We start from the raw sequence: 23,139 nt of genomic DNA, 5'->3' as shown, positions 1-23,139 counted from the left end.
CATGTTGGGACTATGAAACCTCAATTACCTATAAAAGTGACACATCGTAAGACTTACAATGTTGATTTAAACATAGTATTGTGATTGAATTTGAAGAGAATCTGCTTTAAGTGGAATGTTATTTGTGATTTCTAGTATAGGTTTCCAAGGACGTTGCATAACTTGGTCATGTCAATCAAAATTGACTAAGAGCATGTCGAGTTGTTCATCTTTATTATCCGAAGCAAACCAATAAGTCTTTCCCTTCAATGACACGTACGTTCCAATATACAGTAATCGAAAGTCCTGAACCACATCGAGATCCTCCATGAATTAGAGTTAATCTCGTATATTGCGAATTCATGTACACTATCATCCTTATAGCTCAATATTTTGTAGCTACAGTTGCGGTATCTACTTTCTTGGTAGGATCCGAGGGCATAAGTGTGGCTTGTACAGAATTGTTGGATCCCCCAGCTGGTCTGACCAGTGAACGGGTTCCAAAGCATGATTCTAGTTTTGTTATCAAAGGTACATAATAATAAGCCGTCGCAGTGAAAGACTTCAGATATTATAATACGTTCACCGTCGATTGGGCTGAGCTCACCTTTAGATTGTATAGATCGGATTCCACGGTGATTGAAAGTCATCAAATAAATGTAGAAGTCCTTTGTTAAATGTCATCGTGAGAAAAAATGACTGTTTAGGTGCTTTTTGGAGGTGCTTTCCTCCGAATTCCTTATTGTGATCTCTCAAGAATGAAAGTGCCTAGGATCGTAAGCGTTTCAGAGATATAGCTGGAAGTCGACTGAGTATGTCTTCAAACAAATCCCCTGGAAGGTCCGATATCATCGTCATTGTGATCTCTCAAGAATGAAAGTGACAGTGGCTTTGAAGTGTTTATTTTTAGGGTTTTCGTATATCGCTTTATGTTGAATTTGAAAAAAACTGGTCCTGCACTTGGACCGGCCGGTGTTACGCTTTGACAAAATCATCGGTCTTACGTTAAGCAAGTGGTGGACCGGGTTGACTCAATGACAGTAGAACAAGTCAAAGGCAATTGAAGTCTTGAAGACGTACAAAGGCAGGTCAGCGAGAAGTGGCTTTTGAATAGATGATGACTGAATATAATTTTGACAAAGGCGAGATATTATGCATAGACCTGATGGCCTGATGTATATCATATACATTAATACATAAAGCAAAGGAATCTTTGTATATCATATACATTAATACATAAAGCAAAGGAATCTTTTTGTAGTTTTTTTAGGGATTTAAGTTTTAGGTACGATGATCATGACAAGCTCTGAGTCATCGATAGGTTGAGATGGATCCTTCAGACAAGAAGAGGCCCTGGCGAGAACACCATGTTTAGATAACCTCAAACCTGTGATGCGAGAGCCGATAGGAAACACCGCCAATCGGCGAATACCGGAGAGAGATAGGTAGAGAGTGGTTTAACAAACGGCGATGGAGAGGAAGAGTAGAAATTTCCCGCCAGTCCTCCGAAGTTTTTTTTGACTAAAAAAGTTTTTTTTTTTAGATTTTTATTTAATTAAATATTTATTTATTATATATATAAAAACAATGGTGTAAGAGTCTTTTGCCACTTAATAAAGAAAATACTTTTAAAAATATTCATTTAGTGGTGATAAAAATGAAAAGTGGTAGCATGAAAGTCCCAGTCCTCCGAAGTTGTGAGATCATTGCTGGCAATAAGTTTTTGATTTGCAATAATAACCTCTAAATCTTGTCTTCTTACAATCCAATTCTTACATACAAAATAAGTAAATTAAAAACTTAATGGCCAAAAAATAATACTAGTAAAAATTTTAATTCCATTTTCAGTCTCTTAAGTTTGATAGATTCTGGGTTAAATTGTTTTCTATGTTTTGAATTACTTTTCTTGATAGTATTACTTTGTGGAAAATATGATAAAATAAGAAAAAAAGTTTAGCACGTCTAAAGTCAAGTGAATGATAAAAATAAAATAAAAGAGAGATAACATTTGTGATAAAGTATCAGGGACATCACAAGACAATAAACTCATGCCCGGAGAGAAAGTAGATCTTCCTTTGGGTTCAGCGTACAATCGGCGCGTGAGCGAGCATGCCATCGTCGGAGTCCTTCGCTCTTCCGTTGAGATAATTCTCTTGCTTCTCCTTCGCCTCCTCTCCCTGATCGCCTTATCGGAGCTCTGGTCCAATCTCCATCCGTCGTCGTCAACTCGAGGAAAGAACCAACATCATTGGTGGCGCTGCGTCTGGAGTAACGACGCGATCGTGTGGAGGGTTTGGTGTGGTGAAGTCGGCTTGTCATGTTAGATTTCGATTCCGGGAGGTGGAGGTTTCTACAGCTCCATCGCCGTCCGCCTTGTTTCCGGGAGGTGGAGGTTTCTTCACCTCTGCTATCGTCGGCTTTAGTCTCCGGGGGGTGAAGGCGTTCCTTACCTTGCGTCGCCGGCTCTTGGTTTTCTAGTTCCGTTTTAGGGTTTGTTTTATTTTTTATATTTGTTTATGCGGTTTTGGGTTGGATTTGATGGAGGAGCTCTCGTCAGAGGATGATCGAAGCTCTCCGGTGATAAAGGGTGATGTTTCGGCGAAGCTATCTTCTCAGTTCTGGTGATGAATGGAAGCGGATGAGATCTCGTACTGCCGATTGATTCTCTCCGATATTGGGAATACATGGGTTGAAAGCGTTTGCGGTGAAGAGGTTGTGGAGCTAGTGAGTGCTGGTGTGTCCCGGTGAATCAACGGTTGGTTCACCGGTGGTGGCTTGAAGCGGGGGTGAGGCCGTGGATCATAGCGGCGGCGCCTTGTGTCTTTTTATAGGGTTTCTCTAGGTAGGCCTTGAACCATGTGTATGGGTCTAAATTGAAATGTTTGGGCTATGTAATGTCCTGGGCTTGGCCCTTTAATCAAATAAATTCTTGACGGAAAAAAAAATCAGGTGAATGATATACTTTTTTGGTACCAGCATTACTACATGCTATCGAGGTGTGTGACAGTTTAATCAATCTAGCATTACTACACAATATCTAGATGCGTGACAGACAGGTAAATAAAATCTTAGTCTCTCAGTTACACTCTCCTCGACGTGATTGACTCATCTAAAATATTGAGATAAAAAACACTTTGGAATATATAAATATATCTAATGTTGTAAAACATACAAGATTTCGACCTTTTTATATCCACCCAAATGATCCTCAAAAACAAACAAAAAATGGGTGAATTTTCGTAAAAGACATTTTTAGTAGTTCTTCAGCAAAGAAAAAAGGCTATATAACCGGTGACTAGAAGAAAAAAAACTGCCTAGGATAGCAATTTAATATCCTTGATTCAGTGAGAGGATGACGTAGTGTGGCCCATAGTAGCAGGTGACCAGAAATCAGCGCCGTTGGAACTTTCCAAGAGTACGGTGGATGAGACAGGTACTAGACACAATCCTCTGCTTCTCAAGTCTCTCACTTTCTTCCCCGCCCTAACATCTCCGGTAACAACACCACCGTCCTGACCAAATATCACCGGCAGGTCAGAAAGAAACATCATTAGTATAATTTAAATTATATAAAGAGAGGGTGAGAGAGACTGACAAGAGAATAGTTGGTCAGGTAAGGAGAGCAGAGGACTTGAATCTGGTCCTGTAAGAATTTGATGTAACCCATCGCTTCATGCAGCACAGAAGCTGCATCTGTCTGTCAACATGACATAGTGTTTTTTTCACATTTAATTATCATCGGTCAGAAAAGTCAATTTAACTATTGCATTTATAGATTAGAGTGTTGTTGCTATATTATTCTCTTTCACTTCTCTCAAAAAAGTACACATATCATTAATGTAAAATGCAATGATGATCGTTAATTACCCCCCCCAAACAAAAAGTAAATACTTTAATTTATGGATCAAGTTTCATTGTCTTTGATGTCTTTTTGATTTTCACATTGGATGCCAATTTACACTACACCCCAAATCGCGACTTCTTAAGCTTGCTTTTGGAAGGAAAAAAACTAAATATATAATATCCAAATAAAAAACATTATAAAAATTCTTTTCACTATAAACTAGGTAGAAAAATACGAAAAATCATTTCTAAAAATGAGTAGAAATTAATTTACCTTTCCGTATGGAGAAACCAATTGCTGCAAGGCTGCAATTCTTTCCCCTAACCTTTCTTTCCTTACCTATTGTTAAAAGTATTGATTAGATATTAACAACAACACATACGATAAGAGTAAACTTAAAACATTATAAGGTCCAAAAAAATCATAACATTATATACAGTAGAGAAATCAGAAATGCAAATTATAATGACACCTTTGCAGTTCCAACTGATGGTTTCTCCTGATTTTGCTTGCATTTTTTGCTAGGTTTTCGGTTATGATCCATAGTTTGCCCATTGACCGACCCGATTCTCTTCTTCTTCACAAGAGAGTAATGCACAGAAGAATTCGTCTTTAAATATTAGATACGCACAGAAAATATTCTAATTATTTGCATGCAACTATGCAAGACCAAGGCTTCTTTTTTTTTTGGTAAACAAGACCAAGTTTTTCAAAACTATATTCAGCGAAATATGCAAAAGAACTAGACTTACGGTTGATGATTTGGTAGATTTATTGTCCGCACACGCGTCGTTTGAGTTCTTGCAAATGTTGGTAGTGCATGAAGGGTCAGAAACCGAGACTCCGGAGGGAAGAGAAGGTTGTAGGAAGAGCGATTCGTCGTCGTTTTGGCAGTCTCCACTGAAACAAAGCATTCTTGATCCAGTTGAACCGGAGAATACAAAACCGAAGCTGTCTTCTCCACCATCGGCACCAATATCGTTGAGGTGGTGGTCGGAGGAGCTGAGAACGCCGCCCGACAACATAAGAAGCTCCGAGAAGCTCGAGACTCCGGCAGTTTCCATCATAGCTCTGTCTTCTTGATCCTCTCTGGTATCTCCCATTGTGATTTTTCTTGATTATTATTACTAGTACCTTTGTGGAAGAAGAAGGTGAGAGACAAGAACCAGAAGAAAAGTGTTGCTAAATGGTTCTTTTTAGGCTTTTTTATAACTGATTTATCTTGCCGGCTGGCTCATGTATTTGTTTATTTTTGCTTTTATACAGACCTTGTGAAAATTCTAAAAAAATGGAAAATTTCCCTGATTTCATAATATACTCCTACTAATTAACTATATCTCTATTGGTAAGTATAACACAAATTGTGTTTTCTGAATGAGAAAAAAACGATACTTTTATTGACAATGGTATTCAATTTATATGACATTTCTGTGGATATTTCCCGTAAATATGTTAGTCGCAAAATTAACCACTGAGTTATAAATCTTCAATCGTTATAAAACAACTTACTTAAGGATTTAGTATTTGATTGATAATTGTTAAGGGAGGGGTAGAAAAGATATTTGAAATTTTAAGAGAAATTTTGGTCAAAGCCACTTGGCCCGAGAAAACTGAAGTTTTTTTTATCTACTCGAAGCTGATGTTTCGGTTCTCACCTTTTTTTTGTCTTAGTAACTGCTGCTCTCTTTTTCCTCTTTCTGGAAGTTAGACAAATAATTAATGTCACATACACATATTCATTCATATCCATTATCCAATTTAACTATACCATTACACTATTACCAACCATAAATTTTCTAAGAAATTCCCGTTATCATGTTTATCATTAGCATACTGACACTGTGGGCTACACATAACACTACCGTTACTATATTAATCAAAAAGGTAAGTTATAGCATACTGACATGTACCAGGTTTGACACGTGCAAAGACTGTAAACACGTGTGTGAGAAGGAGAAAACACACAACTCCACAAGTTGGCAACTAAATTCACAAGAAGGTCCAACTTGTTTTTAGACTTTTTAACTCTTGAGAAGCAAAAACAACATTCAGACACTTAGCTTTGGTTAGGTTCGTTTAATACTTTCATGCAACACATTCGAGTTCCGACAAGGACCTAAAGCCTTAGGCGTGGACTAGTAATCGCCGTTGTGTATTGTCCTTAGCTACATATATCATCACTTTACCCAAACAATGCCTAGTATCCTTTTCATTATCACATCCCTGCCACTGCTCTTTTGCTATGATTAGTTCCTTTCATTACTAAAGATGTTTTTGACTGAGAATGTAAAGTCATAACAATTTATTCAGGATCAAGCAAACAAACAAGACATGACCAATTGAGCAGTCAACACATGTCTGCAAGCACAGAAAGTCAAGACAACAAAAAGGAAAGAAAAAGACACATGAGCAACCTCTGTTTCTCGATATAGCTATGACACTTATATCAAAAGTAGAATACTTGATGGCCCCCATTCAACAAATCATACAAGCCTTTTTAAATAAAAAAAATCTAGTTCGAAACTCTCAGGGGAATAACGTCGAACAGATGGTGCGCTTTATCATTCAAAACAAATCTCCTTCATCTTCTTCGCCGCGGATTCGTCAATCGAATACTGCAAACGATTAAAGCTGCTAATGAACACAATGGGTATCTAGAACCGGAGATTGTAAGGTCAGAATCTATGTACCTTTTTGAGTACCCAGAGTGAGTGATTGTAAGCTCGTTGATAGAGTTCATCAAGAGGTGTTTCGCTTACATCGACTTCACGGTAGTTAACGAAATTCTCCCTCGCGTACTTGGCGTAGTACGGCCTCGTGTCCGCCGGCAAAAGCCGCACAAGCCTCAAAACGCCGCCGTATACTCTCAGCACCTTCTTCATTTTCCTCTTACCTTTTCTTTTGCTACACGTTACCAAATCTCGGACTCTACTGTGTACACATCATAAACATCATTGGGCTTTTATGGGCCCTTCTGTCATCATTATGGGCCTATCTTAATAAAAGACATTTCAGACAGGTTAGACTTGTTTCAAATCATGATTTCAAGCCGGTTATATTAGATCAAAACAATTAATATTACTGAACCGGTCTCTATCAATTACACAAACCACAGCCAAAAATGCTGTATCAAAATCTCTCTGCTTGGAAATTAAACAAAAACTTTTATAAGATGAAAACTAATCCAAATTTTTTAAAGAAATATTCAATTATTTTGCCACCTCAGTCTTCAGATACATAAGCGCATCCCAAAAATGTGTAACAAGCCAGCATAACCAACCTGATGACTGGTGAGGTTTTGATCTCTTCATATCTTTGGTTATGTTTTTAGCTTGTGTGCTCAACTATATTCATTCATGTCTTCACTATTGATCTAAAACCTCCATAATTGATTCTAATTCTACCTTCTCCTTTTTCTTGATCCAGTATTGGTTGATTCTGATGCTCCACTCTTATTATTCTCTACGACTGACTTGGTTTCCATGGTTTGTTCGCTACTTCCAGCAACAGTTGTCTCCCCTTCACCTGTTCTTAACTTTTCATCATCTTCCTTTGAAGCCATCCTTTTGTTTGTCGAAAAACGCGTATTATTAAACCAGCTACTAACCTGTAAAGTACATAAACAGCTTAGCACCAGAGATGAAACAGGATCGACAAACAGTGGAAAAAAAAGAATAGAAAGAATATGTACTAGAGAGATGACTCCTTACTTGTTTAACTGTCATCTTCAACTCTTTAGCTAAGTTCTCCCTCGTTGTAATGTCTGGATATCGATTCTCTTGAAAAGATTTGAACAGTCTCTGCATTAAAAGAGGAAACTTCAAACCGAAATCTCTCTCATAATGCTTTAGGATAGACATCTTAGGCGCAAAGAAAACTGATTTTTTTTACCTGGGTTCTGGGGTTTGTGTGTTTACTATATACTGCAGAGCTGCTTTTTTCGCCAGAGAAACCATTTTCTCTAGGTACTTCTTGTGGCGCTTTCAACGTGTCCCTTTTGCTTTCTCTTTTCGGTGTCTGTCTAGGTTTCTTAGTAGAAGTGTGGTCTTCTGCTTCTGAGTGCTGTTTCAGAGGCACAGTGTCCCCTTCTTCTCCAGACTCGAAGTCTTCTTTTCCCGCAGTTTTATCCCAATCCTCATCATCACTTGAAGACGTTGGAACGTTCTCATATTCATCCTGCACATACCACGCAATAGAAGATTGATATCAGCATTAAACCAAGTAGAATATTAATTATCTAAAACGTGATAGAACACTCACATCATAGAGTTTTTTGTAGTCCAGCCTCTCAACCTTCCTCCTCCCAGGAACATCTACAATGCCATCATCATCAATCCCAGTATCTGACTCTGAACCAGGTTTCCCACGTGGTGTAACTTCGTTTTGCTGATTAGACTCGTCGCCTTTGAAAGAAGTCTCAAGATCCTCAGAGTCTGATGTATTATCTGAATTTGAACTTTCTTGCATTTTATCTTCATCACGAATCGGAGCATCAGGATCATAATCATCATCCTCAGAATCATCAGATGGAAGGTCCATTATATCTTTCGCTTCTTTAACCGATTCAATCATTTCATCAGATGCAGATGTGCAATCAGATTCACCGCCACTCCCATCTTCGTTCTCAGACTCATCACTGTCATCACTGCCATCTTCATCATCTGCATTATCATTCAACCCATTCGGATCAAACTCTTCATCCTCAGAATCATCTGAAGGAAGATCACAGTCCAGAGTTTGATCTCCACCAGCCATTGCTGCTGCTGCCTCAGGAAATACTTTCTGCACAAAGACTCGAGTCAGGTGTCTTTTAAAGTTTCTTCTCCTTTTTTAACAATCAAAAACATCGTCAGATTTACCTCCCAGCTGTCGCTGACTGAAAGTTTTGTCCCTAAAGAATCATTAAGCAGGTCAAAGCTGTAATCTTTGCAATCACATCCAGGGCATAACCAACTCTCATCATCCGGAGGAACTAAAAAAAATAAAACCAATAAAGTTATAAATACCAGCAAGAATTGATTTAAACACTACCAACAACGTAGGATAGCAGAAGTTATTACTGTCTTCTTTTCGCAAAGGTGGTTCAACACAGTATTGGTGAAAGCCTCGGTCACAAAACCCATCACATAGTATGATATCATTGTCAACATGCACGTCTTTTGAGCCACATTTTGCACAGAAGATCTGCACTTAAAACAACGACTCGTGTTAGCAACAGACACAAACTGGTTCTATCAGGAAGGAAAAAAAACAGGGGAACAAAGCATGAGTTTGGGAATAAAGTTCTTCTTACATCCTCACTAGAGATCTCTCCACCAGAATCAAATAAAGACTCTGGAATGCTTCCTTCTGCGCAGAGTGTGTCCACGTGCTGAAAAAGCTCTCTAATTTTAACCTTGCGTCGTAGAATTTCCTTCCTAGCTCGTTCAAGCTCTTTCTCTGGCCTTAGCTTTTCCACACTACACAGAACACATGATCCCTCACAATGTCAACAATCCTGAGTGAAATTAGAAAGAAATCTACACAGGATATCTATGCTGCCAGAACAAAGGAGAGACAAACCTTGAACCTTTCCAGCCTTCTAAAGAATATGCATCAATTAGGCTTTGCTCGTATCTAATCCGGTTCAGAAAGTACCGAAGCTTCTTTTTGATTCTTGTGTACTCATCATCTTCTCTAACTTCAACTTTCTTCGTATACGTTTTCCTTGGCTTTGATCCATCTAGAGGCGTGGCATTAACATCAACGGAAGATGATCCAGCAGCTTCTTTAGATCTCTTAGCTCTCTTGTGACTTGAAACCACCACATTCCTTTCACCACCTCCTCCAAGCTTATTCGAACTCCGGTGGAATTCAAATTGTCCACGGCAAGGAAGACCAAGGACAAGTTCACGATGGAAACCTGAGCTCTTCTTTCCGGTAACAGGGGTTGTTGACTGTTGTTCTTCACCAGAAAACACATTGGATACACCCTTATCTTCTTCCATCATCCTATTACCATTTCCATAATTAGTCCTCGGTTCTTCTAGATGTTCCACTGCCTCTGGTGTTTGCAGAGGAACAGAGGCATTGCTTTGTTCCGGAACTTTGTCAACAGATGGAGTAACCTCTCCTCCAGCTTCTAGATTTGTCTGGTCCAAAGCAGAGCCGCTACTCCTAGTTCTTCGTCTATTAGCACTATGCATTTTCTTCACCCAGCTATGTTTACTATACTTTCCACGAAGTTACACACACTCAGGCGTCTCTAGATCTGCGAGGAGGTTCTTAAGCCTATCAGAGATGCAAAACACGCAAATCAGAATCGTGACATTCGTAGATCAGACTCGTGATATAAGCAAACGCAAAGAGAACCAAAAGAAAAAACCCACAAAGAAAAATGGAAGCTTTATAATTATTCTATCGGAGTTCATTGTGTAGTTGATAGAAAGCCAAAAGCGATTCCAATAACCCTAATCCTAAGCTGCGAATTCAATCCTTCGTAACAAAAAAATTCGCAGATTTTTACGAATCTGAGAAACTAACCCAGAAACTTAGTGTTAATGTTATCCCTTTGAACTTCTACAAACAATCGTAAAGGAGGCAAGCTGCAGAAACTATACCTTTCTTTCGCCGCGCACGCGAGATTTCAATAACCGCGAAACATAGAAAAACTCGTGTGGGTGAGAGAGAGAGAGAGGAAGGAGACGAATAAACGGTGTGAGCTTTGGTCTTATCTGGGCCTCGTTATTGATTATACTATTAATGGGCCTGATTATGTGGGCCTTTTTATTGATTGTACTATTAATGGGCCTGTTAATCATTATATTCTGTATTTAATTTCAGCCTTGCAAATCATGTTGACTATTTTGTTGTTTATTTTCTTGTTTTCGCAGATAGTTTTGTATCTTAAATAACTATTTTTTTTGTATCCAAGTGAGATAATGGTGGATCAGAAAACTATTTAATAGGCATAAACTAACCAATCTTAGAAAATAGCTTCTCTATAAATCACATTATCAAAGATGTTATATGATCGCTAGAATTTATATATTGACCAGTTAATATAACATCTGAACAATACTTGCTTATTTTTAGCTTGGAAAAAATAGTAAGGAGTGCAGATGTCATGACTCTAACGCTAATGGCTTGTTATGAAGCTATGTGTCGTGTTGCTGAAGAATGAGGCGTTAGGACGAAACAATTTGAGTAGAGACATCATCGACCATATCGACGTATGAAGAGTGCAGCCACTTCAAGAGTCGCAGTGACCGACCAATTTGATTGCCACGTATTAATCACTACATTTATTTCGGCAGAGAAATCAAGGCGGTGGTACTGATAACTTTAGGATTTCTATAAATCAATTCCATCACTTCTTGATCAATAGCTCGTTCTTCAAAAAGTATCACAAGATATTAACGAAGGAATAAAGGATTTTTAGGGTATTGCTCGTTTTGGTTTTGAACCAAGAAAGCAGCGATGGCTAATAAGAAGTTTGTCACATTCTTCTTCTTCCTTGTTCTTCTCATTGTTCCCTTCGTTTTTATAGCCACTGCGGCTCCTGGTATGTACGCATGCATCTACCGATCTCTCCTTGTTTATATATATATATATATATATATATAGGTAGTACATGCATATGTATAATGTATTAAGTGGGTATTATTGAGAACTAGTATTAATTAGTTTTTCGAGGGTGTCAAAGGTTTTCGATTATCCCATTACACAAAAATATATGAACCACATAGAAGTTCATCAATTGAAAGGATATGTACAGTTAGTTATATAACTCATACTCCCGCTTAAAATACGTCATGCTACGTACATTATAGTAAATTGGAGACAAAATTAACACAAGTCACGTACAAATGTATCATTCCGTCTTATGGACTGAAATTATATCAAATTCATTATCTCATTTCCGGAGTGAGAAGCGAGTAGACCCAGTATTTCAAGGACACGCATGCTATGATGATACATTCATTGTAAATTATTAATATGATTGATTGATTTCTCACACAACATGGAACTGGCATTATAGACCCAAACGGGATGTTTGAATCTTTACCATTTTGAAAGGCCTTCATGCAAACGGTTATCTTAATTTTAAATATAATACGAATGTTGAAATTGATAAAATAGGAAGAATAAGAGGTATGGAGGTATACTGTCGGAGTAGATGCAGAGGAAGGTGTGCTAAGGCGGGGTTTCAAGACAGATGTCTCAAGTATTGTGGCATTTGTTGCAGACAATGTAAGTGTGTTCCTTCCGGTACCTTTGGCAACAAGCATCAATGCCCTTGCTATCGAGACAAGCTTAGCTCCAAGGGGAAACCCAAATGCCCTTAATCCAATTTTGTTTCCTTGATTAAGCACTTTCACAAATAATACAATACATGCATTTGCATGCATGCACTTTGTCTTAGTTATAGTTATAGTTGGCTAAGTTTTTGAATGCTTCTTAAATTCCTTTCTCGTATCAAGCTTTGAAGTATATCTATATATGATATGAGTATTAGTTTTGTCCCCAGAGGAGTTATATACTGTGAAAATCTTGAAAGTTATGTATGGATTAGATTCCATAAGTGAAAGGCAATTAAGAAAATATTGGTCTGACGTGAAGATAGTTGGTTCAGCTAATTACAGAAAAAAAATGTTTTGGTTTAGTTGTATCTCAGTTCTAGTAGTTCAAATAGTAATGCTTATAACAAATCATTTTATATTTTTTGTGAAAGTAATAAGTATTTTATAAAAATTCGATTCTGGACTTTTGACTCCTGAAAGGTTAACCGAATACCTACTTGTAATTGTTTGGATACCAACTTGTTGAATTACTTAGTTGGGTTCCTTGTCAGAATCTAAATCCACTATATGTTTGGTTGACCAATATGCTCTTCGGGTTCATACTCTCAACTTTTATTTTTCAAAGTTTGGTGCTAATAGAATTTGATTAGTAAAATGAATTAAATAAAAAGGTTGTTTATTTGATTACAAGGACAAGCATTTCTTCTTTAACAACGACCTAGTACTAGAGAGTTACACGTGGTACTGAATGTCCCTACCATCGGATTTTTTAGTATACAAATGCATCAATATTAATTTTACAAGACAAATTTAATGTTTTTCATCGCCCAATGAACTTTTATACTTTAAAATGAGCCCTACCTTAGCTGTAACCACTATCGCACTGAAAAAGTTAACGCGTATGCGTTTTTTTTTTCTCTTCTCCTCTTTGCTCTTTTGACCATTCCAAACGAATTTTAAAGACATTCACGTGCTGCTTGTCCTTCTATATCTCACGCTTCAAACGTTAATAAGATATCACATCAACTATGTTCAGATTACTTGTAATTAATTGTTGATTACAATTTCGTTTTCATGACCTTAAGTGAAGGGTATGGTTCAACTTGTTAAATTTGACAAAGAACCTTTCCAACATAACTAGCCGATAACAAATAAGAATCTGACTAGTTCCAAATGTGAACTAGCGTGATCGAAGAAACAGCCAATGCGATCTTGATTGGGGTTAAGGCCGGTCTTGGGCATAGGCCATCAAACATTGGCCTATGAACAGTATATTCCTATATGGTTCGGGCTGGTTTAAAACTTGACCGGTCCTGGGCATATGAACAGTATATTCTTATATGGTTAGGGCTGGTTTAAGACTTAACCGATGATACCATCCATCGGTTCAGATTTAGTTGGTCGAGGTGAGGTGCTAGCGTGGATGGATGCATGCATGCCTCAGGAGTTCTGTTTATAAAAACAATTATATTAACTATCAATCAATCATTAATAGTAAAAAGTGAAATTAATTAATCAAAGAGAATGTTACGTTATATCCGTTTAACCTTAAAGACTACAAAGTTCTCGTCACATGGGATGAGATAGAGACATATAAGCTCCATTTTCGTTTAAGTAAATGAGATAGAGACATACATAACTATTTTTTTTAGGTTGTTTTGTTAATGATTTTGTTGTGGAGATGAAACCTTTATAACAACTGTACGAACCTAATGTTAATGTTAATGATTTTGTTGTTAATGATTTTGTTAATGATTTTAGCTCATTGGATTCCCTCTTCATCTTTGGACTGACACGAACCTAAGAAACACAGGTGGTAGACTCGGTCATGTCGATACTCTGGAGCTTACAGAGGGGCGCATGCTCATAGAGGTTGATTCACGCCGTCCACTGAAGTTCTCTAGGAAAGTGGAATATGAGGGAGATGAGGTTACGATCGAAATAAAGTACGACAAGCTTTTCAAACATTGTACAATCTGTGGTTTGCTATCTCATGAGAAGGGATATTGCCCCTTAATGGATGTTAGATCATGGTTACAACATGTGGAAAGGCCTGACGTTTTTTCCCGACTGCAGCGGGCTCAGGATATGCCTCGCCAAAACTGGAGTCGTGATGCTCTGGTAAATGCTAGACCCTCCCAGCAGTCGTCGCTGCAGAACCGGGAGCTGCAATCTTCACGATATTATACGTCTAAGCCGGTAAGGTATGATGATAAGAGTACGCGAGGACAGGGGCCTCGCTACTGGGAGAACGACAGCAGTCGGGGTCGTCACTCGGATAGGATTATCCGTAGCAGAGACGATCATTTAGGGAGGAACAGGTATGGTAGGGCACGGGATAATCCTGGTCCCTATGCGCGTCCAAACGAGAAGGCATGGAAAGTGAAACCGAAGACGCATGAAGTGGGAAGGGGTCAGTCTGCTGTTGATGAGGATGCAATGATTCGAGGAGCTACGTCCGGTGAGATAGAAATACAAAGTTTTTTCATGCACTAACAAAACAGAGAAGAGCCAGGAATAAAATTACGCAACTCCAAGATGTGAATGGAAATTTAGTTGAGGATGAAGAGGGTTTAGTAGCCATTGCTACTAGTTACTTTAGACAGATCTTTGAATCGTCTAACCCTGAGGACATTGAAGAGGCGTTAGCTCAAGTTCCTACGACAATCACTGGGGCAATGAATGAGAACCTTACAGCTCCGGTAACGGAATGGGAGGTCAAATTGGCTCTTTTTGCTATGCATCCAGAGAAGGCTCCAGGACCAGATGGGATGACTGCGCTATTCTATCAGAAATTCTGGGATATTGTAAAGGATGATTTAACTCTTATGGTTAATAACTTCCTTATCGAGGGAACGGTGGTGAATGGATTAAATGATACAAATATATGTCTCATCCCGAAGACGGCCAAGCCGAATGATATGGCTCAATTCCGGCCAATAAGCTTGTGTAATGTAAGCTATAAAATAATTTCGAAGGTCTTATGCCAGAGATTAAAGAAAGTGCTACCAGGCTTGATTTCAGAGACCCAGTCAGCCTTTGTTGCTGGGAGACAGATTTCAGACAATATTATGATTGCCCAAGAAATGTTCCACGCGCTGAGGACTAAACCAAGTGGTCGCAGTAAAAGGATGGCTATTAAGACGGACATGAGCAAAGCATATGACAGAATGGAGTGGTCATTCATTGAAGCCGTCATGCGCAAAATGGGTTTCTCAGAGACGTGGATAACCTGGATAATGCGATGCATTACGTCGGTAAAGTATAAGGTGCTTATGAATGGTCAACCAAGAGGAAATATCGTTCCTGGTAGAGGCTTAAGACAAGGAGATCCTTTGTCTCCTTTCATCTTTATTCTATGCACGGAAGCGCTCGCTAGCCTTCTTAATCATGCAGAGAATCAAGGGAAGATATCGGGGATGCGTGTCACACGCGCGTGCCCTTCGGTATCTCACCTTCTCTTTGCTGATGATAGCCTTTTCTTCTGTAAGGCGGAGCCCCGTGAATGTGAAGAAGTAATGAAAGTAGTCAGGAAATATGGTAAAGCTTCTGGCCAATGTATCAACTTTGATAAGTCGTTCTTACTCTTTGGTAAGCGGATCAATGCAAATACCAGGCAAGAGATCAAAGATGCAATGGGTATACAAAACGAAGGAGGGATGGGAACCTACTTAGGTATCCCAGAAGATATAAGTGGATCCAAATGCAAATTGTTTGCATTCCTCAAGGACAAGTTAATGCACAGGGTTAATGGATGGACGGGTAGGTGGCTTTCAAAAGGAGGGAAGGAAGTTCTGATAAAATCTATTCTGCTAGCTCTTCCGACTTATGTCATGTCTACTTTCCTGCTCCCTTTAGAGATATGTGAAAACCTAGCTAGTGCCATCGCACGGTTCTGGTGGAGTTCAAACCCACCAAAGAGAGGAATTCACTGGGTGAAATGGGAAAAAGTTTGCCTACTAAGGGAGGAAGGAGAGATTGGGTTTCGTATGATCCATGAGTTCAATCTGGCATTGTTGGCAAAACAACTATGGAGGTTGGTTCAATTCCCAGACTCATTGGTCGGTGGGGTCTTGAAGGGGAGATACTACAGATTAACCTCACCGCTGAGAGTAAACTCTGCTAGCTGCCCCTCTTATGTGTGGACTAGCATTTCTGCTGCAAGGAAGCTGTTATTGCTGGGAATCAGACAGAAGGTACACTCAGGTTATGAAGTAAAGGTGTGGGAGGATCCGTGGATCCCAACGATCCCAGCGAGGCCGGATGTCCCTGTGGCACCAGTAATGCATCCTAACATGAGAGTAAGCGATCTCATTGATCAGGTAGGGAAGGAGTGGGATGTGGGATTATTGGAGAATTATGTAAATCCCGAGGACATACCGCTTATAAGGAGTTTGGCCATAAGTTCATCTCACCGGCGCGATACTTTTTGCTGGAGCTACACAAGGAATGGCCAATACTCGGTTAAATCTGGATATTGGGTGGCCCAGAATTTATTGAAGATGGCGGAAGCACACGAGATATTGGAACCGAGTATTACCAAGCTTCAAGCCTTTGCTTGGAAGTTAAAAGCGCCTACGAAAATATGTCATCTTATTTGGCAGTTATTGACTGGGCATGTTGCAGTAACAAGGAATTTAGTAAGACGTAATATGCGATGTGATAACTACTGCCCAAGATGCGGAGAATTGGAAGAATCTGTCACACATGCTATCTTTGAATGCCCGCCAGCGCTACAAGCTTGGACCTTATCGGCAACCCCAACAAGCCCAGAGGTATTTCCATTACCAAGTGTCTACGCCAATATGGAGTACCTATTCTGGAGGAAAAACTCTATTATTGAGCCGGAACAAGACAGAGATCCTTTTCCCTGGATAATTTGGTATATCTGGAAAGCTAGGAATGATAAACTATTCAAGGGGATAGATAGAGATCCTTTAGAGTTAGTCCTCTATGCAGAGAGTGAATGTCAGGTCTGGTTTGATGCGAACGATGTGGCACAACCTATGGTACAAGAGACTAATATAGCGAACCCTCAAGTCATAAGCTTGGGTAATATTTGCTTGCTGGATGGATCTTGGACAACATCTGCCAACTTCAGTGGACTTGGATGGGTTTGGATGGACAATACGGGAAATACACAGCTCATGGGGATGAAGAATCTTCCTCGACGAGAATCAGCCTTGCATTCGGAAGTAGAAGCGCTACGGTGGGCAATGGAGAATATGCTACAGCACTCGACATGCCAGCGCTTTGGGACGGATTGTAAGGAGCTGATCGCAATGTTAGATGATCCTCATGCGTGGCCTAGCTTTGCGACGGAATTGGAGGGATAGAGACGCTACGGATATGCTTCCCGGAGTTTAGCATCACTCATGTTCTACGAGCGCAAAATCAGTTTTCAGACTTTTTAGCTAAGAATGCTAGATCTTTCTATAGGGAGTTACTTTTCATTGGTTGTTCTATTCCGGTCTGGTTACACAGACCATCTCAAGCTTGAGTAATAGAATGGCCGTTCGATGTTAAAAAAAAAAAAATAATAATAACAACTGTACGAGATATTAAATAGATCGATTCCGTAAACCCAAAGCAAACATATGAATGAACTAAATGGAGATTATAATGAACATTCATGATTTAGGTATTATTCCTGCAAAGGAGAAACCACGATGGATGTTGGAGCCCACAATTCCCTACATTATGAAACTTTTAAGTGTTTAATTAAAATTTGTTTTAAAATGACTATGTCTGAATCGTATGCCGGGTATAAAACATTGTCTTTGGTTTTCAAAATTTATATGTTATATATATGTGGATATAGGGCTCAAACAATTAATTTTTTTTACTAAATTTCTTAATAAATGTTTATAACCTTTGTAATCTCAATTCCGGCCTTGATCGTGAGACCGTACTTTTTATGACGAAATCCAAACTATGTAACTCTCATTTGTAAAGTTATTTTTTCAAAGGATTTGAAGCTACAATCTCTTAGATCTACTATGATCTAATAGTTTTACCTATTAAACCTATCGTCGTTAGCTTTCTTTGAAACTTTTTATCTGGAAATTATATAGAAGAAAAAATTTGGTACGTTGTAAAAATAGAGGTTATGCATATAATTAAAGGATAATACTATAACAAAATTAAAAGTTCTTAAATTACTAATTGTGGCCCTGATAAGAAAAGCTCTTGCTACTATTATATATTGGACTAGGTAATAATCCGCGCCTTGCGCGGAATGTGATTATTAGTTTCGTTATTTTTAATAAAAAATATATTAAATCTATTTAATCTGGATATTGGTTCGGTTTTAAGTTTTTTTTAATCTTCTAAAATATAACTATTATTTTAAATTAATATTTATTTTAGTTTATTCGGTTAAAATATTTGATTTTTTTAGTTTTTTTCCGGTAGAAATCAAAAATTAATATTATTTGTTTATTTTCATGTTTTGAAGTTTAGATAGTCGTCATGTCGAACCAATAGTTTTTATATTATAATTTTAAATAGATAATAATTTAAGAAAATTATTAAGACAAATCATTTCACTACAATTTGGTCGGTAGTGAAAGAAGCATTAAGAAAAAATATTTCAACTTTAAAAAAAATTAGATACTTCAGTTGTGGTGAATACTTAGTTACAAGGTGCTCACATCAAGGTGCACATGTATGTGTATGTAAAAGTATATAAAAATAGTTGACAAATATATAAATATATTGTTAATTAATATTAAATGACATTTTTGTTCAAAATAATACATATAGATAAAATTAAAATTAATTTAAAATAAAAAAAATCTTGACATTAGTCATTTTTTCATATAAAGAAAATAAAATTGTATCCGTAAATAGTGGTGAACACATATCGAATATATGGGTATTTGGAAGCATTTGTGTCGATTTGATCTTTAGCCACCTAGATATTCGGTGATTCGGATATCCAAAATGTTTTAGAATTTTAAAGAATATCAAATTTGATCCGTAAATAAAATAAATTTTAAAAATAATTTAAAATTTTAATAATAACATTTTATTACAAAAATAAAACATTATTAAAACTTTTCAAATTCTAGTACCTAATATAATAAATTTAATTCATAAGAATATTGTAAAACTGATATAAAGTATAATGTATATATATAATTCTTTACATATATGTATATATATGTACATAACAGATCGAATTAGATATATGTTACTAAAAATATTGGTATTTGTGTTTTGCTTCTTTTTTGGATATTGTATTTTAGTATTTGATTTGTTTCCTAGAGTTACGGATATCCAGATTTTTTTTGTTCAAATCAAAACATATAACGAATCGAATCAAAATTTATGAATATTTGCTCAACTTTATCTGTAAACAATAATATATATATATATATATATATATATATATAGTTTGGCTTTTGATTCGTTATATCTTTTTATTCGAACTGAAAAATCCAGAGTTATTGAAACCATGTATGTGAGTTTTATATTAAAAAAAACGCAAAATACATAATGTGAATATATTTATGAATATAGTGTGAACATATTAGCATACTTATTATCAAATTATTGTGAGGATGTCACGTGTCTATTATAGTCTGAATGTATTTATTACAATGCTTCTCTTTTAATATATAAGAGATTATATAAGAAGCTAAAATGTTGGTCACATTATGCCCTAAGCATGTCGATGTGAGGAATCTGTTCAATCTTATATATTAAAACAGAAGTCACAACCTTGATTCATGTATGATTTTTTTAAAAATGGACCTAATGGACCTATTACTAGACATTCATGTTACATTTAATATCTAATCCTATCATTTAAATTTTGGGCTTACCAAAAAATTTTATTGGGCTATCAATAATTGGATTTAAACAATAGATGATCCATTAGATTTATAAATATTATAAATTAAATAAATATAATTTAATGTTGTAATACTATACCTCTATATGTTAAATATTTAAATATTTGTTGATGTTAACTTTTAAAATTATAAAGATTTTTTTTTAATAACAAAAATTATAGTATCTAACAATGATTAATCTTTACTACCTTAAACCAACGAAAACAAATTTTAAACTATATAGTTTATTTTAAAAATTAAAAAAAAAACTAAAATTTAATTATTTACTCGATAAGATAAATCTATGAAGCGAAAAGTTTAATTCAAAAAAAAAAAACTTTCTAAATTTGGGAAATGTTACAATATCTTTGAATATGACGATAAAATAATATTTTACTAATCTTTATATATATAGTTACGATTTTAATAATGAAATAATAATTCGATAAATATATATATAGAAGAAGATACAAATACATGTGAAAGTTTGAAACAATCTATTCAATGAAAAAATATACAGTAAATTTATTGTATTTTAAAACTTGATAGACACATATATATTATAATATATACCAATTTATAATTGAAAACAAATTATTTATATAAAAATAAATGAAAATAAAAGCCCGCGCGGTTGCGCGGGTTAAGATCTAGTCATTATTACATTACAGAACGAAAGTGTTAACTGTGAATAAAATTACAAATTTTTAATCGAAGCATATATAAGAGGAAGAGTTGCTATCTTTACGCAATTGGCCAATGAAAACACACACAAATTGTTGTTCTCTCTGTCGGATAAAGAAGGAACCCTCTCTTAAGACCTCTTTTGTGTTCCTTTCTCTTGAAGAAACACAGTACTCAAATAATAAAATCCAAACCCTTCAAATCTTATATTTGAGATATCCATTCGTGAAGTACATAAATTCTTAAGTTATCCTCTGTGTACAAATATTAAATGAATTTATAATTTATTATTAGATATCTAAAATATTTAAAAGCTGTTTTATTATTATTATTTCAGTCCGGTACAATGTTTTCATTGAGTTTTCATATCCGAATCAGACTTGTGGTCGAACCGTAAGATCTAGTAACTCATATATAGTAGGATAGAATATAATAAAATGAATATAGTAAAAGTATCTGAAAATAAAAAAAAACCGTTATTAACTAGAGTATTTTTGTTTTTTGTTTTATAAATTTTTAATATATTAATATACATTTGACTTGTATAAGAAATTTCTTTTAACAAATATTGTTAAGTTTATTTATAAATATATTAATTATCAATCTACCAAAATAGTGAAGCAAGTATTATTTTTTTTTCCTTTTTTAATTTTCTATCAAACTACTATCAATTTTTTTTAAAATCAGTTTGTGACAGATATTTTATTATTATATAATTTAAATACTGTTACATTTATATGTATTTATGTATAAAATGGTTTTCATAATTTGGGATTTTGTAAAAAATGGGTTTAAAGTTAATTTGGTTAATTTTTTTTTCTGTAACAAAAGTTAATTGGATTTATAATTTTCTTTTCTTAATGGGTTGTATCAGTTACATTATCTTTTTTAAGTTAAACGTCCAAAGCCCAATTAATAATATTTATTTTGTTGATAACAAAGTGAGATTAAATAGGGATAACATATAATATATAAGAAAGACCAAAAAAATAAAAAAATGAAAGGGTCTGACAACTTTTTATAAGTAGATTTTTAAAGACTGTTTCTCTTTTAATAGTATAGATTTGTAACAGATGTATATTGTTCAACAGCTGGGGAATACATTTATACACTAAGAAAAATATGTATACTTGTCATGATGCGATTATTCGGTTACAAACCAAAGACAGGAAAAACCGAGTTGCTTTACGGGTTTCGACGTAGTCAAGACAAGAGATTTCAATAGTATTATACTATTGTATTACCATATTAATGGAGATCAGCTGTCTATTTTAATAAGTTAAGATCAATGATCAATTTGATAAAAGATGAAGGATATGAATTTATCATCATCTTTATTTCAATTATTCCATTTTATATTTACCACGTGACCAAATATTTTCTCACCTCAAATCTCTAGATTCAAGGGAAAAGTGCCAATTTCGACCCAAACTATTTCAGTCGTGCCAAATACGACCCGAACAATTGATCAGTGTCAAATACGACCTCAACTCAATTATAATTCAAAAAAACTACCCGAACTTCTTAAAACGTGCCTAAATCTACATTGACTCTAACAGAAGTTAGTCAACCGTTAACAAGATAAAACGACGTCGTTTGATATACGAGGAAAAGTGCCAATTTTGACCCCAACACTCTCAATCGTGCCAAATAAGACCCGAACAAATGGTCAGTGCCAAAAACGACATCAACTCAATTATAATTTAAAAAAAAATTATCCAATTTTTTTCTAAAACGTGTCTAAATCTACATTAACTCTAACAGAAGTTAATCAACTTTTAACAAAGATAAGACGATGTTGTTTTGATATATGTATTTTTTTAAAAAATATGTTCATTTCGGGAGTCAAATCCGTGCTGGGATACCCTTTTAAATGGGCACACTAACAGCTAGATAAAAGTAACTTTTTAAAATCACGAAAGTTTTAAATTGGATAAGATGAACAAGAATAGTAGTTTATATAATGGAGAATTTCAATTTGTAATAATATTTCAAAAAATTATTTTAGTCTAGTTGTTAGTGTGCCCCTTTAAAAGGATATCCCAGCACGGATTTGAATCCCGAAATGAACATATTTTTAAAAAAAATACATATATCAAAACAACATCGTCTTATCTTTATTATTACTTTTTCTGATTTATATAAATACATTAACGTGTTTTTCTTATTTATCATATCTTTAATAAAATTATATCTTACTAAAATATAAATAATAAAATATTTATTATTATATGATCTTAAATATGCTTACAACTTTGAATTTATTTATACAATTTTCTTATATAAATTATTTTTAATTTTTAAAATTAAGTGGGAATTTTTTTAGTTTTCAAAGTTGATATTATATATTTTGATATTTTGTTCAAAAATGTTAAGAGGCATTTTACCTTTTTTTCACTAAAATATGTTGTACAAAATATTAGACAAATTAAATAATAACTAAAATATATAAAGCAATCACCAAAGTTTTAAATTGGATAAGATGAACAAGAATAGTAGTTTATATAATGGA

At 35.6% G+C, this 23,139-nt stretch overlaps 5 protein-coding genes across 7 annotated transcripts; 2 read left to right on the top strand and 3 right to left on the bottom strand.

Moving 5' to 3' along the window:
• Positions 1 to 3,094: 3,094 nt before the first annotated feature.
• Positions 3,095 to 5,157, bottom strand: LOC106379763 (transcription factor bHLH113). 2 transcript variants are annotated; one of them, XM_013819652.3, is made up of 5 exons: positions 4,576 to 5,157; positions 4,296 to 4,397; positions 4,097 to 4,162; positions 3,575 to 3,676; positions 3,095 to 3,491 (listed from the first exon to the last, which is right to left on the bottom strand). In XM_013819652.3, the coding sequence occupies exons 1-5, from the start codon at positions 4,924 to 4,926 to the stop codon at positions 3,321 to 3,323; spliced, it is 792 nt and encodes a 263-aa protein (XP_013675106.1). In that variant the 5' UTR covers positions 4,927 to 5,157; the 3' UTR covers positions 3,095 to 3,320. The 2 variants fall into 2 exon arrangements, with proteins under 2 accessions (XP_013675106.1, XP_013675099.1); XM_013819645.3 differs by having other exon boundaries at positions 4,296 to 4,400; positions 4,576 to 5,146.
• A 945-nt stretch (positions 5,158 to 6,102) lies between these two features.
• Positions 6,103 to 6,764, bottom strand: LOC106379757 (LYR motif-containing protein At3g19508). The gene is made up of 2 exons (XM_013819635.3): positions 6,514 to 6,764; positions 6,103 to 6,438 (listed from the first exon to the last, which is right to left on the bottom strand). The coding sequence occupies exons 1-2, from the start codon at positions 6,703 to 6,705 to the stop codon at positions 6,385 to 6,387; spliced, it is 246 nt and encodes an 81-aa protein (XP_013675089.1). The 5' UTR covers positions 6,706 to 6,764; the 3' UTR covers positions 6,103 to 6,384.
• Positions 6,765 to 6,881: 117 nt separating this feature from the next.
• LOC106346600 (homeobox protein HAT3.1) lies at positions 6,882 to 10,527 on the bottom strand. Of its 2 annotated transcripts, none has more exons than XM_013785974.3 (9): positions 10,423 to 10,527; positions 9,386 to 10,093; positions 9,117 to 9,282; positions 8,884 to 9,007; positions 8,683 to 8,795; positions 8,084 to 8,605; positions 7,715 to 7,999; positions 7,534 to 7,623; positions 6,882 to 7,430 (listed from the first exon to the last, which is right to left on the bottom strand). In XM_013785974.3, exons 2-9 carry the CDS (start codon positions 10,006 to 10,008, stop codon positions 7,224 to 7,226), a joined length of 2,130 nt encoding a protein of 709 aa, XP_013641428.2. In that variant the 5' UTR covers positions 10,009 to 10,093; positions 10,423 to 10,527; the 3' UTR covers positions 6,882 to 7,223. The 2 variants fall into 2 exon arrangements, with proteins under 2 accessions (XP_013641428.2, XP_013641435.2); XM_013785981.3 differs by having other exon boundaries at positions 9,386 to 10,073; positions 10,423 to 10,486.
• Positions 10,528 to 11,162: 635 nt separating this feature from the next.
• On the top strand, positions 11,163 to 12,267 carry LOC106379745 (peamaclein-like). The gene is made up of 2 exons (XM_013819625.3): positions 11,163 to 11,366; positions 11,945 to 12,267. Exons 1-2 carry the CDS (start codon positions 11,282 to 11,284, stop codon positions 12,148 to 12,150), a joined length of 291 nt encoding a protein of 96 aa, XP_013675079.2. The 5' UTR covers positions 11,163 to 11,281; the 3' UTR covers positions 12,151 to 12,267.
• Positions 12,268 to 13,474: 1,207 nt separating this feature from the next.
• On the top strand, positions 13,475 to 17,441 carry LOC125577794. Its single transcript, XM_048739669.1, has 4 exons — positions 13,475 to 13,516; positions 13,867 to 14,566; positions 14,662 to 15,362; positions 15,702 to 17,441. The coding sequence occupies exons 1-4, from the start codon at positions 13,475 to 13,477 to the stop codon at positions 17,439 to 17,441; spliced, it is 3,183 nt and encodes a 1,060-aa protein (XP_048595626.1).
• Positions 17,442 to 23,139: the final 5,698 nt, after the last annotated feature.

Source organism: Brassica napus, chromosome A1, assembly GCF_020379485.1.
Source record: "Brassica napus cultivar Da-Ae chromosome A1, Da-Ae, whole genome shotgun sequence".
Lineage (NCBI taxonomy): Eukaryota > Viridiplantae > Streptophyta > Magnoliopsida > Brassicales > Brassicaceae > Brassica > Brassica napus.
This window is presented reverse-complemented; position numbering and strand designations above follow the sequence as displayed.